This window comes from Xylocopa sonorina, chromosome 11 (genome assembly GCF_050948175.1).
Source record: "Xylocopa sonorina isolate GNS202 chromosome 11, iyXylSono1_principal, whole genome shotgun sequence".
Lineage (NCBI taxonomy): Eukaryota > Metazoa > Arthropoda > Insecta > Hymenoptera > Apidae > Xylocopa > Xylocopa sonorina.
In genome coordinates this window covers 4,757,230-4,777,890 of record NC_135203.1, presented here as the reverse complement: position 1 = coordinate 4,777,890, position 20,661 = coordinate 4,757,230, and the positions used below count along the sequence as shown (strand labels likewise).

Here is a 20,661-nt window from a genome sequence, read left to right as displayed (position 1 = left end):
TTGTGTTCCAACTACTTTGATGTGAATGCTATTTCTTTTTTTTTATAGTTCTTGCAATTTTTCTGAGGTATTGTTCCTCGTTGGTACTAAAAGAAAAAGTCAGCGGTGTGTTATCGCCTATGTATATTTATCGTAATTCAGTTCTTGTTATTTATCCTTCCTTCAAGGTAGAAAAATACATGGCTACTGTTCATTGTCATTAGGGGCGGATTTGTAGTTAACTTCTGTTTCCTATCTTTTTAAGTAATTACTGTGTGAGAATTTATCAGCCTAAAAGGTACAAGATATTACAAATTCGCTCCTGATTGTTCTAGTACTGTGATCGCAAAGTGCACTACAATTAATTATTTATCCATCTGGTATGATACATTCAAGCACTATAAACTACAAAATAATCAACTAAAAAAATTCTCAAATACAAAACAAGATATGTAATGGAATTTATATTCCATGTAGTTGTATGTATATTACAAAGTTTTTGCTGTACAATATGCAAGTATTGTGTGGGAATGTCATTGCTTTTTTTTATTTAATAATTATGTTTCATTAATTGATACAAGTATAGATTATACTCGCCATTTACACACTTCACAGTATTCAATTAAAAAAAAAGGCAATATTAAACATTGACAAAGAAGTATGTGAATTGCAGAATGTAATGCAACATGATGTAACATCTTTCTTCTGATGAGTATACGCGAATAAATGTGTTATCAAGAAAGTGTACTTAATTACATATATGTTTCGAACGTAACGGCATGATTAATCTTTCTTCACTTGTGTTTTCGACTGATCATCAAAATATGCCCGATATATGAAAGCTCCCAACGCTACGTGTAACACGAGAATTGCAACACCAGCCGAATATACGTTGCTTGGCACCTGATTAAGTCCCAATAAACCTAAAAAATGTACAAAAACACGTTTCAATTTGTTTAAAACATCGCCATTATTATGTTAATATTATATCACAAAAAATCAAAAAGTATATGTAATATACTCTGTCGAGTAATTATATGTATTTGTTACATTCCAATTCATAAAGTGATGTATATAGAAGGTGAAACATTAACTGTTAGATTAAACATGAAAGAAAAGTTAAAATAACAAGAATCATTTATAACATTCATGTCAATATGAACAAAATACTTTATCCTCTAATAATTTTCCTAAGCAATTATAATTTTCATATGTGGTAAATAGTACATAGTAATGGAGAAGATATTATTTCTTTGAATACAATGTATTTTGCAAAAGAATTTAATATGTCAATAATGATGTTTGCTTCCATACCATCAAAAATAAAAACCTTGCTAGTAAAAAATGACAACACAGGTAAGATTATTATCACAATGCAGTGGAATAATACTGTTTTGAAGACTTGTAGTTCCGGTAATTCCTGTAAATGAAATTATATATTAAACACACTATTACGTTTAAACGTACATTTACAGTTTACTAATGAACTATGACGTACAAATATAAAAAAGAAAAGAACATACCTTGATGTTTGCCATGATGTGTGTGTGTGTGTAGAAATAATCTTTAATAATTAAAATTATACTCTATATAAATATATATATATATATATATACAAATTATGATATAGATGTAACAAGATTTATAGATACATATAATGTTATCATTATATTCCTAATTTAGGAAAGTATAATTCGATGTTTAAGCATCAAATTTGCAAAGGTGTGATATAACTTATATAGCAATTTGAAAAATCATTTTTTTTTTCCTCTCTATTTTTACACTATTTTATATCGAGAAAGAGAACTTTATGATATCACACATAAATTCGATAAAGAACTAAGTATTATATCTTTTGGAAAATCGAATTAATTTTATATTTTAATATGTAAAACGGTATATCACTACGCGATACAGTAAATTCGTCCACTCCTTATCTTGGAAGTGTTGAAGGTTATGTTATTCAGCTTAGTACATTGTATGCCCCGCCAGAGACGTTGCGTATTCCACTCCTTTTTTGTGCGGCGTTTTCGCATCTGGTTTAAAAAGGCTGTTGCAGTTCGTAGTATACTTTATTTATGGACAGTGGTCGAAGTAGTTGAAGCGTAGTGTCGGCGCAGCTACAGCTGATTCACTCGATTGTTTACAGGAATGAGGATTAAAAATAATACGTTGTAGCAATACGTGTTACTGGCGAGAAAGTTTTAGCAGACCGTTTATAATTATGGGATGTTGTTACAGTTTCTGTAAAGAGGACAGCGGACCGCAGGTAACAAGGCTTGAATAAATTATTTCAGTCGTGCGGAATATTTTGAAACCTTACCTTATCGCGTTACGTTAGATATGCCTTTAAACGGTATAAACTTTTATCGCATTTCCGCCTATCCGCTAAATATATCTTTGGTGTATAGCGTTAATATTCTTACGTATTCTATATGCATAAAATTTTTAGCAAAATTCAAACACTCGACTCATCCTCTGTCTAAACTAATCAGATTATTTTATATAATTTTCGTTTGTTCATGGTTTTACAGAGTGGGGAAGTAAACGAAAGGACACACTTGTTGGTAGATCCAGTCAGCAACAATACAAATATACCTAGAGTACACAGGTATATCATGTTTCACGATACATATTTTTATTGTAGCAGTAGATAAAATTTGTTGGAGTTTCCTCATTTCGTTTCTGTTGCAGTGACGATTATGTCAACCAATATGCAAGTTCAGTACCCAAGAAAACAGATGAACAGAGTGCATTAAATAGAATTTTACATGAAACAGCTGCGTGAGTATTTCTTTCTTTGTTACAGTGTAATTGCAACTAAAAAGGAAGAGTAGCTTGTAATATTAAAGTGTTTTATTTCAGTAACGTGATAGATGTTGGAGCATTAGATTCACATAACTTGGAACAGCACGAATATGTTGAGAGATCGCGTGCATATTCCAAGCGTATAGAAACTGGAGGTATTAAAGTTCCCGACAGCACATCTTGCCTACTTAAAGATATTCCTGCACCGGAAAAAATATTAGCAGCAGATCCTCTTGCTCCTGGAGATCACGGACTGGTAAATATACATTTTCAATGGAGCAAAAAATTGGGTTCAAATTTTTGTTAAATCTTTTAATTTTTGCTTGCAGATTACAGAAATGCTCAGTAAGGCTACAGCAGCATTAGAAGATGTTAAAGTTGAGCACAAGGAAGATTTAGTAGTTCCTTTCTTATCGTGATCCTTTGGTATTTCCTCAGCAGGATTACATCTTGCTTGAGTGAAATCATTGTATTACATGACGTTAAGGAAACATGCATCTTCTCAAGATCGATTTTGAATACATTAATCCAAGTCTGAATATTTTCTTCAGACTTTACTTGAATATAAATATCAGTTAAGGGATATATCGTACGAAATATTGATTACAATGTATATTATAGATAGAAGTTACTATGATGGAAGGTACTATTTCTTAATAACAACACGTTAAAATGGCTTGACAATTTCTGAATACATAAAATTGTTTTAAAATGTTACAAGTTAAGGTATATCTAAACGACCAGTTTCTAACGAAAGAACTGAATTTGGTAGTGCTTTTCCATAATTTATATACAAAACTGTAAAAAGTTAATCAATTGTTAATAATCTTCACTTTAAGGTGTATATTGGAGAACAGTATAAAAGGGCTATTTTTTCATAATTTAATAAATACAATCGTAATATAGGTTCACATAGTTTTTCGCACTTATATATTAATTACGAGCCCATAAATTGAAAAATGAAATCTTACCGTTGTAATAAATCATTTTGTTAGCTTTATACAGGCACTGTCAGATAGTCTATCAATTTTCGATGAAAATAATTTATATATACATAAACAGCATTACAGAATATAGTTGATAAAAGTATAGAGTCAGTAACATCAACACCCACGAATGACTGAAGTGTTTTTCATTCTTTTTTTACTTACAGTAAATTGTACATTGTAATTAACATGCACATTTTTATCTTTTTCATATTATGTGTTACAGGAAGATGTTTTTATAATGTCAAAGTAAACAAATTCCTAATTCAGACATATATTTGTGATATTTATACGCATTAGCTTCTACTATTAGTGTTATATTATTTAATAATTACTAAAGTTACGTATAATTTATGTTGATGAAATTTTGTTGGTTTTATAGTTTTCTAAAAATTTCTAAAGTTATTGCTGCGCTGTCGTCCTTCCTTCGTTTATACATGAAAAACAAAAGGATAATTACAAAACACCTATTATTTTGCGAGTAACAAGACGATTAAATTAAATGAAAGTAATGATAGCCAGCAATATAAACGATGGTCAAACATTGATAAAGCAGCACTTGTTACGCTATAAACTAGAGCTTATTACACTTGTAAAAACGAGCTAATTTGTTATCAAAACTATATATAAAAATATTAAAAAATTGCCAATAATTCTGTTTCGTTATTTCGTCGAACATGTTAAACAATTACCTCTATTTAGATCTATGTACCATGATATTTTTACACATCATAATTATACCTTTCAAATGCTTCTCGATGTGCACGAAATCGAACAGGTAAAAATTGCGAGTTCCTAACAGAATAATTAAACAGAGAACATGGATCATTGGCACCTCAATTGTTTTAGTGATTTATTAGAACTGATGAATGATCGGTATCGATGGATGTGGATCGGGAAATCAATTTAAAAGTAAGCGGGAAATAAGCAGTTAGGAACGCGCGAAGTTTGATGAGAGCGCGGGAAGTGTCTGGTAGGGATAAGTCAAGCCAGTAGATTGGTTGGGCGCGTCGAGGCGCGGAGGGGCATCGACCGGTCTGGCATCGGGCTGCTATCGGACTGGCAGGTCCCCCCGTTCAGTGCCACCAATACACAAGAGCCGAGGACTCTCTATCGCCGACCATTGGTCCTCAATTTGCCGACCAATCATTGGGAAAGTGCCCACGAAAATATCCAATGTAAGTCCACAAATTATCAAACATCAACGGGGTACGCGTACGACCGCGCACGGTTCTACGATTAACCGTGTTTTCGTTTCGTGAACCGCTCCAACTGCGAGCCCGTATGCCGTCCAGCCTGAAAAACTCTTTCTGCACGGCCATGTTTGTCGAGACGAGCGTTTCTCGCCCGAAATCCGCGTTCGTTCCACGCCGAGTATATCGCGTACGGAGTACACTCGAGCCGACTTGAATCCACGTCCCGCACCTTCGTGTACGTCGTGTGTTAAGGATTACGAACGGCGCAAGGTTAATCATGCCACCGAGAACAGAACGCAATATCCTTCGGAAGCAGTTTCTGCCCAACAGAAGGTGATGATTGCTGCCTGGCCTCGATTCTTTTTCCCTCTGTATCTAACGTACTGCACGTGGGCTCTGTTCGAACTCAGTGTGTTCGCCACGTTGGCGATCTTTATCAATATTTGCGAGGCGCAAGCCGCGCGTACGATAAAACTAGAAAATCCCACGGGACTTAAGTTCCTCCACGCGTTGCATCTATTCATTCATCGTTTTATCAACAAACATGAACGCTTTTTATTACACGCATCGTAGAGCTTCCTCCCGTACAAATTCACGTGTATGCGTAAAGCGTTTCCTGTCCTTGTGTACGTACGTGTATTTGAAGTCATCTCAGTTCTGATAACCTTAGTTTTTCCAATGTTATAATTTACATTTCGCTTTTCTCTAGCTTACTTTTTTAACGTAATGCCGTTGTTTTCTTTCTGTTATAAGGTCAATGTCTTCTGTTTAGCGATAGGAGGAATTTACGATGGAACAGCTGGGAGAAGGACAGGCGGTTGTGGTCGGTAGTGCCGGGGGTACTGTCCAGGTTGTTCAGATGGGTCAAGGGGGTCAAGCGATGATGTTGCCGCAAGCTATACAAGTGGCGGCGCCGAACGGGCAGATACAAGTTGTACCTGTGTCTAGTTTAACCAATGCAGGCCAACAAATTGTGATACAACAACCGCAAACGCCACAAATTATTCAAACTCCCGATGGACAGACGTATATTTATCAACCGGTTCAGTTGGAGGGTCAAGTGCAACAAGCGCAACCAACAGGTTGAACAACTTTCTGAATCTGTATTAATTTTAAAAATTCACTATTACATAATTTCATGTTTCCTTTTTTTGCAGTAATTAATATTAATGGAAACCTTATGCAAATTGCTGGAACAACATCGCAAACAACAACCACAGCGGCGACCACAACGCCAGTACAACCACTGGCAAGTCCGACAACAACAGCTACTCAGGCAGGAAATGTTGTAATGGTGATTACTGTTAAAGTGTCTCTTTCACTTACATAGTCTGTGTATACGTTATACTGACTTGTAGTGATCATAGAGCAACATGGACAATGCGTTATATGTTTATTTGAATTTTTATTTTACTTTGAAGTTTATGTTAATTTCAATCAAAGTTAATATAGATATGAGCTTTAGCTAAGATATAATTTTTCTTTAATGTATGTTTTCTGTTGTTTCAGATGGTGCCAGGAAGTAGTGGACAGACACAATTTCAGAGGGTAGCATTACCAAATGCGGAAGTCTTCGAGGAGGAACCTTTATATGTAAATGCTAAACAATATAGGCGTATATTGAAGCGTCGTCAAGCGCGAGCTAAATTAGAAGCTGAAGGAAAGATACCTAAGGAAAGACCAGTAAGTTTATGTTGGTTTATTTTGTTTGAACTAGGAGCACATAAAAGACTTTTTCTTTATATACTGTGCGTTTTTGATTAATACTATACGTAGATTAATATTATACGTATCGAGACGTGTTTTATATTAAATTCGTTTTCCTTTTTTTTTACAGAAATATCTTCACGAATCTCGCCATCGACACGCAATGAACAGAATTCGTGGTGAAGGCGGTCGTTTTCATTCTGGTCAAGTAAAGAAGCGAAAGTAAGTCTCTTTTTGTATATTTTTCTAACTATTTGTCTTTATGTAATAGAATCACAGTGTCTCATTCATAATTTTACGCATATAAGAGTGTAATGGTTCCAGTAGAACAAACGAAAACTCCATGATTACCCAGCACATCACAACTTCGACCAGCACCAATACCGTTCGTACTATAGCAATAGCAGCAGCAAATGTAGGTGTACAGTATCACGACACAGACAATATGGCCTCCACCATTGTCATTGAAGTAAGTAGACATATATTTCTTAACATGTTGGATGCCAGAATGTATAAGAGAGAAATATAGTAGAAGTATAAATATAGTTTATGAACGATCGTGTATACGGAAAAGTTCATGAGTAATGCTTAGCTAAGAAACAAAGACACATTTTGCAGCATTCAACCCTTTGCTATGATATACAGTGTGATTCACTACTTGTGTGACAAATTTTTACAGCTGATACTACACTTCAAAAGCAACAACAAAGTTCATATAAATCTAGATCCGATTTGCAAAAATAGCAGACAAAATTGGGATTTTTGTTTTTTTCAGAGAAACAGCAGTTTCACTCATATTATTGATTGTATCTTCGAAACCGTTAGTCCTACAAGAAAATAACGATCACTTTTACTCCCCTAAGTGTCAGCCATCTTATCGCAAAAAAAATTAGGGGGTTAACTTTTTTGTTACCTTTGAGGTGTAGTATCAGCTGTAAAAATTTGTCACACGAGTAGTGAATCACAAATATAATTTTATGTTATACATATACATATATATGTGCGTGTGTGTTTAATTATTTCTTACAGAAACAAGGTATGCCTCTTCAGGATATGATCTCTGAAGACAATATCGTTACCTCAAATAATTGCTTGATGTAAATAAATATTTAACTTAAGCGGAAGGAGGTTACACACGAAACACTTATAAGGAGAAAAAAAGCGTGTCAGTGATAAAATCCTACATATATTTGTATTGGTCTTTAAAAGAACAATTTGTAAATAATATTCATCTCGATACGAGATATATAGTGCAAGCATAGTTTTCAAAGATGAGATCAAATGTACATACGACAATTACGAGAATGTTTAAGTCATATTTTTTTAGCTTTTCTTTGTGTGTAGTTCGACATTATCTTGGCGAACGTTATTAAATAGTATGATGTGTGCGGTATAATGGAAAAGTAGATTGGTGATTAGAATAATTTTCATATTAATATTATATTTTGGTAAGAGTAAGATGTATCACTGTTTAGTTATAATTAATTGCAAATACTTGGTGTACATAAAAGAAGGCTTGCAAACGTAACATATCGAATCTATGATTTGAAATTGTAAATTTTTATATTAAAAAAAGGAAAAATCGTATCGCTACATTCGATAGAGAGACTGAGGTATATATAATTTATTGTTACGTGCTGGGTACCATTTTTAGATTAGATTTTATAGAATGAATTAATTTTAACTTCCACTACGATGAGGAATGAACAAAACAAAAGGAGTACGATCGATGAGACTTTTTGTACAATTTTAAGTGCAAGTACAATTAATTTAATCTAATGAAAAGCTTTATGGAGTATAATTAATCGTTAGGGATATATTATAAGGAGTTACTTACATTTTGTGCAGTGGCTTATGTAAATAACACGTTTAGTCCTAAACTGTTAACTATTTTTGTTTATTGAAGGAGGCTACGTAACGTGTAAATCTATCCTCGAATAGTTAAAAATATTTGGAAATTTATTGTAAGGTATAATTCGATTTTACAGATACAAACGTAATTTTGAAAAGCTAATCGTTTTACTTCAATACGTATTAGGATAAGTATGCGTTGAGCTTATGATAAGTTCGTAATGTTTTTTAGGAATTGATATAATCGCTACGTACGTGTTACTGAAATGAATTCTCTCAAAGTTTCCTACGTTGAGTCTAAGCGATATGTTCTGAAAGGAAACGAAATAATCGATTTTGTTAGCATATGTTTCTCGTGTTTCCATCATTCAGAATCGTTTTCTCGCGAAGTGTATAAAAATTGAAAGGGGCGGAAAGTGTTTCACGTTCGTGTATAACTATTTTTTAAAACAAATCAAAGATACAAATTGGGCTTGTAAATAATTGTAGGTATAAGAAAGATTTACGTGAACTATGATTTTGTGTGTTTGGCGTGGATGTGATCGACTGTAAATTGATAGTTAAAAATTGGGCGAGAGAATAGGAAATAATATATTTGTAAAATAACTATGTACAAGCAAAACAACACGGGTTGTGTTTTGTAATTATTGTCTGATGGTTTAATTAATATCATCCCTTGCCAACAATTCTTTTTTCACTCGTTTTAAGGAAAAACAAGGGAGAGAATAAAAAAAATAAAGCAAGATCAATTTTAGCAGTGCGCAGTGCTTCTTCGATCATAGCAAGAGGAAATCAAAAAATGTTATTAGGAAGTACAAATTTTTTATCTGCCAAAATTTTAGAGCATTCAGACAGTGGACTATCTGGTCCTTTAGTGTATATTTGTGGATCGGTCGGTAATGGTGGTCCATGCAGGCGTCCTTTTATCACCCGACTTCCGGTAGCGTCTATGGTAATATCATATTCCGAGTCACCAGTTCTGAAAAAGAATAAACCTTTAACCTTTTACGAGCTATGATCGTAGTAGGGAATGTGATTATCATTATCACAACTCTATTTTTGTAACGAAAGATCGATGAATGAAGAATATATATATATATATATATATGTTTTTTGTTAATAAAATAAATTCAAATATCAATAATTAACGGTTAGAAATAAAAATCATTTTCCATTCGCTTAATTTGTTCATTTTGTACTGGACGTAGCGTGATAAAATTAACGCAATGGTTTGCGAATATATTTGCAAAGAACTCGAAAAGGTTTAATCGTAATTAATAATATATAGATATTGAATAAAATCATTGCAATTTTGCTTCGTTTACCTTATACGAAGAATTACTCTTTCCTTTTCATTTGGTACTATATTATCTGGAGGTTTTTGTGCTCTCTTTACGCGCAACAAGTCTTCCGTTACAATTTTCCACGGATTCCTATAGGACTTCCTCTGAATAGTTTCCGATATAACCCAATCTTCTGGTAGACACACGTCTTTCTTTCTCCCATATATTTTCACGCGGGGTGAATAATCGTCTGTTGTTAAGGAACATTTATGTTAAAACAGTAGTTTCTAATAAATCGTTTTTTTAACTTTCTGAGTCTTTGCATAACGTATACGTTCATCAAAAAAATTACATTCAACTTTGATTAACTATCTAAGCATGCGTGTACAGCATTTAATGAAATAGCAATTAATAGAAATTAAAAAACATTGAAACCTTTCGAATAATCCAGTTGATACACAGTTTCGTTAATTTCATTTTCCTTTCGTTCGATCACATCCTCATCTGGTAAAACTTCCGGAAGAAATTGTCTTAAATGAGTATGTCTTTCGCGAATCTAAACGATATAAGAAGAACTTCAGTATTTTGCTCTCCGCAGCACATTTTTATAAAAAAGGGAAAATTAATAGAGAGGAGATTTTAGAAAGGAAATACATGTAATAATTGTCAAGAAGAAATTGTCGTCACTTCTTTACTTTGTTTAAAATATGTTGAGGATCCTCGGTTTGTTCGTTTAAAGGAAGGGTTGCATTCTTTCGCTGTGTATTCAGACACTTTTTGAAGGGACCGTTCAAAATGTTCAGAGGTAAAGGGTACTCGAGTTTCGGTCTGTATTCTTTTTGTCTATCGGCTTTTCTTGGCTGGAAATCCTTGCTGTATATTGTTACGAAGTCCCGAGTCTCGTCCTCCACTTCCAAGAGCATAATATTCTATTTAAAACGTACACGTTAGCGAAAATTTCTCGCAATGTACGAGATTAGATGGAATTTGGTCGAAAGGTTATAAAAATTCTGAAGTTGGCAATTTTTTAATTCATATTATTAAGAAAAAGTGAATGGAAAAGAATATGTATAAAAAAAGTTTGTTATTACTAGTTTAATAAGTATAATAAAGATATAGATTTAAATATAAATTGATGATGGTGAGAAATGTGGAATCGTGAAAAAATTATGCGACAAATGAGGGTGAAACGAGGGTATAAAAAATGATAGAGAAGTGGTGTCCATTTGCCGCTTAATGATTCTCCAATTTCTGGTGGCTCATTACGGAGAACGATATAACAAGAGGTGAGGCATGGTTCCCTTGTGTACTATAAACGCCAATTAGGATACGACATCGAATTTCCCTGTTATAGGCGTGTCCTTGTTGATGTGTCTCGCCTACGCGTTCTTCCTTCCTATCACTTCCCTTTTTTTCCCTTGTCGCCGTTATTTGAGAAAAAATAGATATATCCGGGTCTTAATTTAGCTTGGCAATTTTTTCGTTGTAGGCGTCACCAATTCACGAAGATTGGAGGCGATTAATCAAGCAGTTTGCATGATATAGCGAATTTATTTCATTTGCATCGCGAAACATCGAATGCGTCGATTCTAAGGAATTCTAGCAATTTTGAAGGAATATGATTCGAATTTGGCACAATGGATAAGTAAGTCCAGTTGTCCTCTTTGAGAGAACGTCAGCACTGATTAGCGATTACGAGGGTTAAACTTATTCCACCGCAGCTTTTTGGAGAGAATTTTGAGTCTTTAATCTAGCTTCTTGTAGGCATGCACTCTCCTTGTATATTACACATCTATTGCCGTTCTAACTTCGTTTCCACTTCTGTTGATTAAATAAAGAAATTCGTTAATTTTCATGGAATAAAAAGAGTCGGATAAATTATATCTCCCGCTTTAAAAATAAGAAAGAGAAAGATATATAAGAAAGCTATAAGAAAGAGTGAGACAGATGAAGCTGACCTCTTTGTAAAACCTCTGGCGCCATCTCTGTAAAAAGTGCTCAAACTGGTCGCACAGCATTATCGACAGCGAAGTAAACTACTGAAGAACTATTAGCGCCATCTCTGCGGAGAGTACTGAAACTAATGCCCGTCCAGTTTCAGCACTCTTCCAAGAGATGGCGCTAGTATTTGAGTAGTTCACTTCGCTGTCGATAATGCTGTGCGACCAGTTTGAGCACTTTTTACAGAGATGGCACCAGGGGTTCTAGAGTAAGATCGGTAGCATCTGTCTCACTCTTTCTTATAGCTTTCTTATATATCTTTCTCTCTCTTACCTTTAAAGCGGGAGATATAATTTATCTGACTCTTTCTATTCAATGAAAATTAACGAATTTCTTTACTTAATCAGCAGTATTCTAAAGTTCTATAATCAAGATGAGACAGAGGAAGAGAGAGAGGAGAGAGAAGCAGGGAGAAGGAAAGAGAAGCGAAAACGAAGTCAGGAAGGCAATAGATGTGTAATATACAGGGTGATGCACTACTGGTATGAGAAATTTTTACAGCTGATACTTCACCTGAAAAGCAACAAAAAAGTTCACATAAACCTAGATTCGATTTGCAAAAATTGCAGGGAATTTTCATCGGAACCCTACAGGAGTGAGGAATGGAGTCTTTGATGTAGCTTCTTGTAGACATGCATACTGGAGCGAAACAGCACGAAGCTGGAACTGGGACGTCCATAATTCAACAGAAAAAGATGGTTTTTTCACCGATTTTAGCAAACGGGGTTGAATGGTCATGACCACAAATATTATACTTAAGGAAGCATACATGTCACTCAAGAGAGCCCTTCAGGGGTGAGGAAATCTCTGGTTTGGGTCGGTGTGCAGAGAGTATTGGGTCTCTTGAGTAACAGGAATTGCTCACATACGGACGCTGTGGAGTTGTAGCACCCTCTACTTCCATTTAGGAAAATTGGCCTTAGTAGAATTAAAATTGATAATAAAATAGATCGTTACAAATTTTCTGTGGATTGCCGCTTTTAGAGTTAAAAATGAAATGAACCTTTCGAGTGCTATGAACGCATACATAGTTCACCTGCAATTTTCACTATTTCACACAAAGGAAGCTTAGTGAATAAAGAAGTTAACCCCTCCACGTCTAAAATTAATTACCTAAATAGGAGATCAAAGTTTTCGTAAATTTATTTTCTTGTAGAACTTACGGTTTGGAAGATGCGATCAATAATATGAGTGAAACTGCTGTTTCTCTGAAAAAAAATCTCAATTTTCTCAACATTTTTGCAAATTGGACCTAGGTTTATATGAACTTTTTTGTTGCTTTTGAATTTCTTTTATAGTAAACCAAGCACATCCCTAATCAGTGGCAGCTCGTGACTAAAGTTAGTGGGGGCGTTGCACAGTTCCGTACAAAGATTTTTGTATCCATTTCATAAATTGGGGATGGCTATTGGCATTAAGCTTAAGGATTATATATTGTACAAGTACAAAGAAAGAATTAAAGGAAAAGAGACTCGTTATGTGATGCTGCAGTTCCACAGTGCCTATACGCAAATCCTTGCGAAAGGTCAGCTCTGATTTAATACCGTTTCAAAGTTGGTTCAATCAGTCGTAAACAAATTCATGGAATAATGGTGCCCGCCGAATACGTCGCTAGAAACTTTGCGAACATCCATCGAACACCCACTGAACATTCGATCACATAGCTACACATGTACGTACGTATAAGAGTGATTAATTTCTGTTTAAAAACTGGTCGCATTGAGATTTATTCGCTTGATGAAGCGCGAGCAGTGAGACGGAAGAACGCAGAAATAATTTTTCATTCCTCGGTTGCGTACGCGTGGAAAAAAATTACGGGTAATCATAAAACATCGTTTCTGATCCTTTTACCATTAACACCCCCGATCCCACTGTTTGACGCAAAGAAAGATTAATGTTCCGTAACAAGCAGCGAGCTTATTAAAAAGGGTTGATAATTATGGCCATGGCATAATTGAGCGGTCGAATTGAATGATGTATTATCAAAGTTAACGAATGAAATGCGAAGCAAATTTCATTCTTAATTAAAAATAAAGGAACAGGTTGGATCAAGTTGGATCAAGTTGGATCAGGATATTATTGCGAGAATAAGAAAGCGATGAAAAAGATATAGTCCTCAGATTAATATTAAAATCTGAGTAATTTGGGCTCAAGCGATTAATTATATATATTATACTATCACGCGACTCGTGATATTCATATTTAGTTGGAAATTTAAATCAGGAGTCGAACTCATGACACTCGTATTTAACATGAAATTGCAATCACGAGCCTGATTCACGACATTCACATTTGGCCCGAAATTCTCATCACGAGCCAGGCTCGCGAAAATACAAGAGGTTAAATAATCTTCACAATTTCGTTAGACACTCTGCGCTCTCTTCACATTACCATCCCCAGACTGAAATATACTGAAACCACCGTACTCCTATTCATTTCCATCTTAATTCGTCCTCTGTACGCAATCTCGACAGGCCCAAAGTGCCGTCGAATCCACGAACCTGCCCATTAAAACCAAGCTGAAGCAACCCCATTGAAGCCCTCCAGTGTTCGATTCTCACTCGCGAGTCTCACCCTCCGCTCGAGCCTCTTGGAGCCGCTCGCATTCAAGACCGTCGCGTCTTCCAAGTGGCACCCTTTCACGGAATTCTATCGACGCGAAAACGGCAACTGAAATCCTGGATGGCGCAGCGATTCGAAATAAGCCGCGGGGCAAACGTGACGGAAACGTAAATCGCATTAACCGGCCCGTATAATCGGCCGATAGACGCGCGACCGCGGTACCAGTTGCTTCGCAACCAGTTGCTCGATGTCGAGGGTGGCTGCCGTGCAGTCCGCCTCGCTACCAAAAGAATAATCCCTACCCCTCCTGTCCACCCTCTCGCGCGAATTTTCACTGGAATCGCGCGTAAACCAGCGGGAACGACGCGGTCCAGACACGGACGTGGAACGAGCGTGGAGGTTTCAGCGGAAGTCTTATCCGCGGTCTCACCCTCCGCAACGAGATCCTCGTGGGGGCGAGAACGCCACGCCTCCCGCGTCTATATAAGCTACCGGTCCGACGTGGAGATCGCACTTGCACCCCGGCCACGGTCAGGACAGGGCACGCAACGTCCACGGGTACGAATCCTGCTCGACCCTCTGCCATCTAACGACACTGCTCCCAATCGATCCTCGATTGTTACCGTTTCATTCCATTTCGACGAGAAGGAAGCCATGAAGTTCGATCTGTTGTGTTTGTTCTGCCTGTTGGTCGTCCTCGTCGACAGGACCCTTGCTAGCCCCTACATCGACGATGGTGAGTAGATGGATAACTCTTTGCTTGTTTCGCAGTTTACAGTGCGGATGTGTGTCTGCGTCTGTGTTTCGATTTTTTATACTGTAGATGAATCGAGAGAATCGCGGGGCTCTTTTCGAGGGAGTCAATGGTGATACGAGTTTCTCGTGGTATTGATATGTCGTTTAGAGAGTAGCGTATCTGTTGAAGTATATATTTTGTATCGAGAGAGCGGAAATTTATAGTTAATCAAGCAAGATTTAACAATTTGAATGCATTCGTTTATGGTTTTCTGAAGCATAGCAATTGGCAATTCTAGATGTTTCTATTTTAGTTCTCTAGCTTCGTTTTTATGGATCCCTTGTTACCTTCGAACGCTAGACGTAATTAAAACACGCGAGGGTGGTAGAATTCGAGCAAAGAGTAATGCCATATATTTTTAGAGTCGCGGTCAATGTTTATTGATAAAACCTTTCGCGTCGCGGGTAATAAATCTATTCGAAGTTCCGTTTGTGCGCTCTAATTGTATTAACTTGTTAATCATTATTTGTCGCGGTGATCACAGATAACTTCCAATGACAATCCAAATTAAACATAAATTGAACAAAACTGTGAACGCATGTATCGGACAATAGAATATAGCTTGTTAAGTTTGTTCGCAATAACAATTCCACGTGTGATTCATCGTTTAGTAAAATTAATATCGTAACAAATTCGTTCGATTGACAGAGATATGAAATTTCTTTAATTACTAAACGCAGACCGGAACTGCACTGGTCCTCCACTTACGGATCAGAGCCAGTAGTATAGACCCGTACGTGATCAGACGTTTGGTAATCGAATCTGTTGCGTCGCACGTTCGCCAAAATAAGCTGCCTCTGTCGTTCACGGTGGTGTTTGTCAAGAGTTGGCATATTGACACCGTACACTGTGAACCAAGTTACTACGTTCAGTTTCATTGTTTCGAACATGTGTGATCGGCAACGTTTTCGTGTGCGTCATCAAACGTTGGCGAACGTGCAATTTATTCCTCTTGATCTGTACGTGCTTCGATCTTTTCTCAAACAATTTCTTGATCTTGAAAAAAAATTAGGGAGAGAGAGAGAGAGAGAGAGAGATAATTTGATGTTCAAACGATGTTAATAACTAATCTTTTGTGTCAATGATGTTGGTACCATTTTTCCTTTAATTGCTTTAACGGCAATCGATTGCTAACGTGATATTTCAATGAGACAGAGTTTTTAATCAGAACTTCTGGATAGTAGTAATCCTGTTTTCAGACTAATCTCGTTAATTATGATAATTAACTATTGCGAGTGAAACTGTATCGAATGAGGGAGAGTTACGCAAGGATAATTGATTGAGAAGAATTGGAAATCAATGCCTATCTGGCTATCGACCTTGGACGACACTTTAATTGAATGCGCTTTTAATCAGTTTCGACGGCTTCGACGAAACGTATCGAAGTTTTGTAACGCGATTACGTAGACTTCGTCCTATCCTCCGGGGAGTCTGATCGATTTAAAAGTCAGCGAGTTTAACCAGAATTTAAACGATACTTCTGCTAATATGCTTTTATCGATATATCGGAGGTTTCTGTAAAATGAACGCATTCCTGGCGTACATTTATATCGATCTTACTTGTTGCAATTAAAAGAGAAATGTAAACGAACGTTCGCTAAACACCTACGTGGAATTTATTGGAAAATAGCTCTCGTGTTATACAAGTCAACGAATAAACATCACTAAAGTTAAATCTGTTATAATGCAGTACTCTTATAGCACGTGGTTTCCATAATACCTGCAGCTAAAACTGCAACAGCCCTAATTTTATATATGCACTAAACTATATCTTGGCTTTTGGTATTTTTTAAATTTTATTTCATAATTGTATGCATCATTATTCGATGCTCTGAGAACAGAATTTTCATATAACGCAGAACGAATCAAACTGATTTCTATTTTACTTGCCTCTGAGTTTCTTATAATGCGGTACGAATCATTCGCGTTATAGGAGGGCTGACAGTTCTTATATTTAAACTAAATTGTAGTATATATAGTTTTATAGAAAAAAAACATTCATTTTCAATTATATAAACATATTAACACTTGTAATATATAACATTTATATAAACATATTAACACTCTCATTCTACTACCGTCAGACTATCCCGCGTTTATTAACCTGACGATGATGCCAGATTATGATTAGTTTCTGACGATGTTCTGCTCGCTGACAGGTTTCCATTACGTTCTGACGAAACCTTGCGTCGAAACCCTGTACCACTAAGGTTTGATTGTTACGAAATTAGAGAAATTGGAGGTTTTAAGCATGCTCGACACCTGTTCCTACCAGATGCTAAAATCTAATCCAAGGGAGCAATTATAAAACGCGCGATAAAGCATAGATGCATGAAACCTCGTCTATTTTACAAATGCGTTACGCAGATGTTTCATGATTTTTAATATCTTCGATTTCGAAAGCCTCTCTGATTTCGTTTCCATAAATTGACGATAAAAATCCATTGACGATTGCTTTCTTTTCCAAGATCGGATCGCGAGAGATCTCGCGAGTAATTTGGAGAGAGTTAATTGCGCTTATTATGCCGTTCCTTGAATCACATTCACTGGATCTCGTGTAATAGTTAATTACAAATTCTCCAGTGAACTGTTCGAAATAGCTTCGTGACTTTGCGGTTGCGGTGCATCCGCGGAATATCGAATAACTTGGATAACATCCCTTAGGCTACCGGAGACAGGAACGAGTCGACGAAAGCGGGGCCACGTTGGATTACCTTAATCCTGGACAGAGCTGATGAGAATACCGACTACGGAGGAAACGAAGGGTCGCGGGTAACGAATTGTTACGCACGCATCGAACACAGAGTCAGATCTGCCTCGATCTAGGAACCCTGGTCAGGGATCATCCCTGGAAAATTAATGAATTTTCCACCGTGGGCGTTCAAACGCGTGTCCTTTCGCGAATTGTAATTCGGGTCACGGATTTTCTCTTTCAATCAGGGACTTGCTTTGGCAGTTAGAAGCCAGGTTGAAGATTCACGGACGATTAAAAGTTTCTTGGAATTCTTCAACACAAATTACTCTTCATTCTAAGACTGGGAAAGATGTTTCTTCGCTTCGAGAGCTATACTGAACTGTGAGGACACTCGACAGAAAATCTAGGCTCCTCTCACTTAAGAAAAATGACAACGCAAACGTCTGCACCTGTTTTCCTTTCAGGCTTTCAAGTATAAGTAGTTGGAGGTTCACTTGAACCGATTGGTTTCTTTCGCTGTTTATATTCAGGACTCGATTTTTCAACACAGGATTCGTTTTTATTTCTACGTTGGCATATTGAAATAATCCAACGAATCGCGACCTTTTACTGTACACGTTTATCTTTATTGTTCACTATTTTCTTTCGTTAGGAGTAATTTATGTAATGACTTTGTCTGAATTAAATCTGCGCGCAACGTCGAGGGACCACTTTATTAGTACTTGACTTCCAGGTCGTATTAATTAGTAAAAGATTAAAAGCTAGGTTGAACAAGATTTGGAAAGTTCATGTGTCTTAGAGAATTTATAGCTGGTTTTTATTGCAGTTTCAATGTTCGTTGAGAAATTCCACGACTCGTACGGATACGACTCCTCTGATCTTAACGGGTGCGTTGCATTTCAGTGAATTCGAGATCCTGGTAATCCTCTCCGTATCCTTGCGAAGTACGAGCAGATAATTCCAAATTGCGCGTCTTGTTATTCGTGGAACAAGTCGCAGTAAGTGAGCCCCACGTTTCGACGAAACGGAATTTGCGAATTTGCATCGAATACCAACGCGATAGACCTTGAAACACGTAGCCGACCTTCGCTGCTAAATATATCCCCTCTAAAAGGTTCCGTCCAGAAAATCCTCCTATTTTTATCCATTTTTCCTTGATGACGCAATCTCCCTTCCTTCCTTTCACTGTCCTTTCGTGAACTCTGTTAATGGACGCCGTTTCTGATCGATCTAGCTATAGGATACTTCATTTTTCTTTCAATGGGAAACTGATTCCACGAACGAGACCACTCAACGATTCTGAGAATAATCCTGAGAGCTCTTCTAATTACGACTGGTTTCTTTCATTCTGATTTTCCGTGCTCGTCTTATCGAAGAGAAAATAAAACAATAAAGAGGAATTGATAAAACCGTTGTGATGTTTATCAGTGGACTGTATTTTCTTTTACTTGTCAATTCGCAATTCTCTTGCAAAGAAAATGAAGAAACGTGTTTGCGCTTTAATCTTTTGTTGTACTAAAGAGACTCTATCGATGTTTTTATGCAATTTCTGTTACAGAGGAAGACTCGCTACAGGTTGCAGACTCCGATTATACAGACAACGCATTGGAGAATCTGATGCGAGCAGCCCAACAAAAGTAAGTATTCATTACTTTGTTATTTTACCGATTTTCCACCTTTCCCTACCTCTTTCCAAGTATTTTACTAATTTCTTTTTCAAGTATTGTCACGTCATTAGTATGCGGAGTTGCATGCACGGTCCTGTTCACATTTAAATGACAGTAAAATACGTATTCGATCGAAGGCACTGTAATTAGACTTCCAAAAATTGGTGGATACGTAAAGTAACGATACACCAATAAATTCAATGCTGTGTCAATACTCATCAATTGCAATTACTCTTCATTATTGATTGGAAACGCAATGTTACATGGTTAGAAATCAATTTTCTTACATTTTAATGCTTTGCCACTCGGATGTCCCCTCTGAGGAGACTTTGATTAGCAATTGCACAGGATAAACTTGTTCCATCGCAGCTTATTGAGGATTGCATACCTTCTTGAAGTCTTCTATTGAAATGGAAATTTTCTATTGCTGGAAGATGCTAGCAATAGAAATTATTGCTAAAATATCGCTATTATAGCACTGATTTCTCTTGCTAACGTAGGAGCCGAGTGCAAAGCGTTAACGATTCAACTCAACAATTTTAATTTCTCATTCGTTCGATTACGAAGAAGGATCTCGTTTCACATCTTTCTCTCTACACCCACCTCCCTCGATGTCTCGATGTCACCGAAAGGCATTGTTCTGATACCCCTAATCTCGTGTAGACGTACCTCGTTGATCTACCTGTTTAGGCGGGCCTGCATACGACGGGGTGGGAATTGCGACCACCGGCCGAAAGACTGCTGCTACAGCTCCAGTTGCAGATGCAACTTGTGGGGCTCAAATTGCCAGTGCCAGCGAATGGGTCTCTTCCAGAAGTGGGGCTAAACGCCGCCCTAGCCCGTCTTCCAGCTTTCTTTTCCGGCGAGAGTACCTTTCTTCTTTTAACACGACACGACGCGGTTACCTTGCACCAGTAATGTATCGTATAAGTTCGCTGGTTTCGTTTCATCCGTCGCCGTTACTACCCCGCGCTATCGTTTTCCACCCCAATCGCTCGGAAACGCTCGACTAACGATCGGTCAAGCGTTCTCCGCGCGTGTTCCGCCAGCGCCGTCTACACTTTGCGGTCTTCTCTCGTTACGCACGTTTCGGTTCCGTTTAGATGGTATTTCGTTTTCGATGTACAATT

At 36.9% G+C, this 20,661-nt stretch overlaps 5 protein-coding genes across 7 annotated transcripts; 3 read left to right on the top strand and 2 right to left on the bottom strand.

The window, feature by feature from the left end:
- Positions 1 to 110: 110 nt before the first annotated feature.
- LOC143429345 (vacuolar ATPase assembly integral membrane protein VMA21 homolog) lies at positions 111 to 2,079 on the bottom strand. Its single transcript, XM_076904909.1, has 4 exons — positions 1,955 to 2,079; positions 1,503 to 1,543; positions 1,294 to 1,399; positions 111 to 902 (listed from the first exon to the last, which is right to left on the bottom strand). Exons 1-4 carry the CDS (start codon positions 2,013 to 2,015, stop codon positions 763 to 765), a joined length of 348 nt encoding a protein of 115 aa, XP_076761024.1. The 5' UTR covers positions 2,016 to 2,079; the 3' UTR covers positions 111 to 762.
- Positions 2,080 to 2,106: 27 nt separating this feature from the next.
- Positions 2,107 to 4,426, top strand: Lamtor1 (Late endosomal/lysosomal adaptor, MAPK and MTOR activator 1). The gene is made up of 5 exons (XM_076904908.1): positions 2,107 to 2,248; positions 2,514 to 2,590; positions 2,674 to 2,763; positions 2,845 to 3,043; positions 3,117 to 4,426. The coding sequence occupies exons 1-5, from the start codon at positions 2,204 to 2,206 to the stop codon at positions 3,204 to 3,206; spliced, it is 501 nt and encodes a 166-aa protein (XP_076761023.1). The 5' UTR covers positions 2,107 to 2,203; the 3' UTR covers positions 3,207 to 4,426.
- Positions 4,427 to 4,959: 533 nt separating this feature from the next.
- On the top strand, positions 4,960 to 9,172 carry Nf-ya (nuclear factor Y-box A). Of its 2 annotated transcripts, none has more exons than XM_076904434.1 (7): positions 4,960 to 5,302; positions 5,742 to 6,051; positions 6,127 to 6,245; positions 6,479 to 6,652; positions 6,807 to 6,898; positions 7,001 to 7,145; positions 7,706 to 9,172. In XM_076904434.1, exons 2-7 carry the CDS (start codon positions 5,760 to 5,762, stop codon positions 7,775 to 7,777), a joined length of 894 nt encoding a protein of 297 aa, XP_076760549.1. In that variant the 5' UTR covers positions 4,960 to 5,302; positions 5,742 to 5,759; the 3' UTR covers positions 7,778 to 9,172. The 2 variants fall into 2 exon arrangements, with proteins under 2 accessions (XP_076760549.1, XP_076760548.1); XM_076904433.1 differs by having other exon boundaries at positions 6,127 to 6,263.
- Positions 8,867 to 10,733, bottom strand: LOC143429272 (uncharacterized). Its single transcript, XM_076904803.1, has 7 exons — positions 10,506 to 10,733; positions 10,238 to 10,366; positions 10,170 to 10,182; positions 9,853 to 10,060; positions 9,344 to 9,506; positions 9,034 to 9,133; positions 8,867 to 8,964 (listed from the first exon to the last, which is right to left on the bottom strand). The coding sequence occupies exons 1-7, from the start codon at positions 10,731 to 10,733 to the stop codon at positions 8,867 to 8,869; spliced, it is 939 nt and encodes a 312-aa protein (XP_076760918.1).
- A 4,136-nt stretch (positions 10,734 to 14,869) lies between these two features.
- LOC143428925 (xibalbin-1) lies at positions 14,870 to 20,446 on the top strand. 2 transcript variants are annotated; one of them, XM_076904202.1, is made up of 3 exons: positions 14,870 to 15,109; positions 19,423 to 19,501; positions 20,195 to 20,446. In XM_076904202.1, the coding sequence occupies exons 1-3, from the start codon at positions 15,028 to 15,030 to the stop codon at positions 20,355 to 20,357; spliced, it is 324 nt and encodes a 107-aa protein (XP_076760317.1). In that variant the 5' UTR covers positions 14,870 to 15,027; the 3' UTR covers positions 20,358 to 20,446. The 2 variants fall into 2 exon arrangements, with proteins under 2 accessions (XP_076760317.1, XP_076760318.1); XM_076904203.1 differs by having other exon boundaries at positions 14,872 to 15,109; positions 20,222 to 20,446.
- Positions 20,447 to 20,661: the final 215 nt, after the last annotated feature.

Bases quoted from the DNA above. Each gene is read 5' to 3' on its own strand.
- LOC143428925 (XM_076904202.1), top strand. From the start codon at position 15,028: ATGAAGTTCGATCTGTTGTGTTTGTTCTGCCTGTTGGTCGTCCTCGTC. The intron at 15,110-19,422 runs GTGAGTAGATGG...TTTCTGTTACAG, and splicing joins TAGCCCCTACATCGACGATG to AGGAAGACTCGCTACAGGTT. The intron at 19,502-20,194 runs GTAAGTATTCAT...AATCTCGTGTAG, and splicing joins ATGCGAGCAGCCCAACAAAA to ACGTACCTCGTTGATCTACC.
- LOC143429272 (XM_076904803.1), bottom strand. From the start codon at position 10,733: ATGCTCTTGGAAGTGGAGGACGAGACTCGGGACTTCGTAACAATATAC. The intron at 10,367-10,505 runs GTAAAGAAGTGA...TATATCGTTTAG, and splicing joins CTCAACATATTTTAAACAAA to ATTCGCGAAAGACATACTCA. The intron at 9,134-9,343 runs GTACTTCCTAAT...GCTTGTACATAG, and splicing joins TTTTGGCAGATAAAAAATTT to TTATTTTACAAATATATTAT.
- LOC143429345 (XM_076904909.1), bottom strand. From the start codon at position 2,015: ATGCGAAAACGCCGCACAAAAAAGGAGTGGAATACGCAACGTCTCTGG. The intron at 1,400-1,502 runs GTATGTTCTTTT...TTTCATTTACAG, and splicing joins ACATCATGGCAAACATCAAG to GAATTACCGGAACTACAAGT. The intron at 903-1,293 runs GTATGGAAGCAA...TACATTTTTTAG, and splicing joins CAAGGTTTTTATTTTTGATG to GTTTATTGGGACTTAATCAG.
- Nf-ya (XM_076904433.1), top strand. From the start codon at position 5,760: ATGGAACAGCTGGGAGAAGGACAGGCGGTTGTGGTCGGTAGTGCCGGG. The intron at 6,052-6,126 runs GTTGAACAACTT...CTTTTTTTGCAG, and splicing joins GCAACAAGCGCAACCAACAG to TAATTAATATTAATGGAAAC. The intron at 6,653-6,806 runs GTAAGTTTATGT...TTTTTTTTACAG, and splicing joins AGATACCTAAGGAAAGACCA to AAATATCTTCACGAATCTCG.
- Lamtor1 (XM_076904908.1), top strand. From the start codon at position 2,204: ATGGGATGTTGTTACAGTTTCTGTAAAGAGGACAGCGGACCGCAG. The intron at 2,249-2,513 runs GTAACAAGGCTT...ATGGTTTTACAG, and splicing joins AAGAGGACAGCGGACCGCAG to AGTGGGGAAGTAAACGAAAG. The intron at 2,764-2,844 runs GTGAGTATTTCT...GTTTTATTTCAG, and splicing joins ATTTTACATGAAACAGCTGC to TAACGTGATAGATGTTGGAG.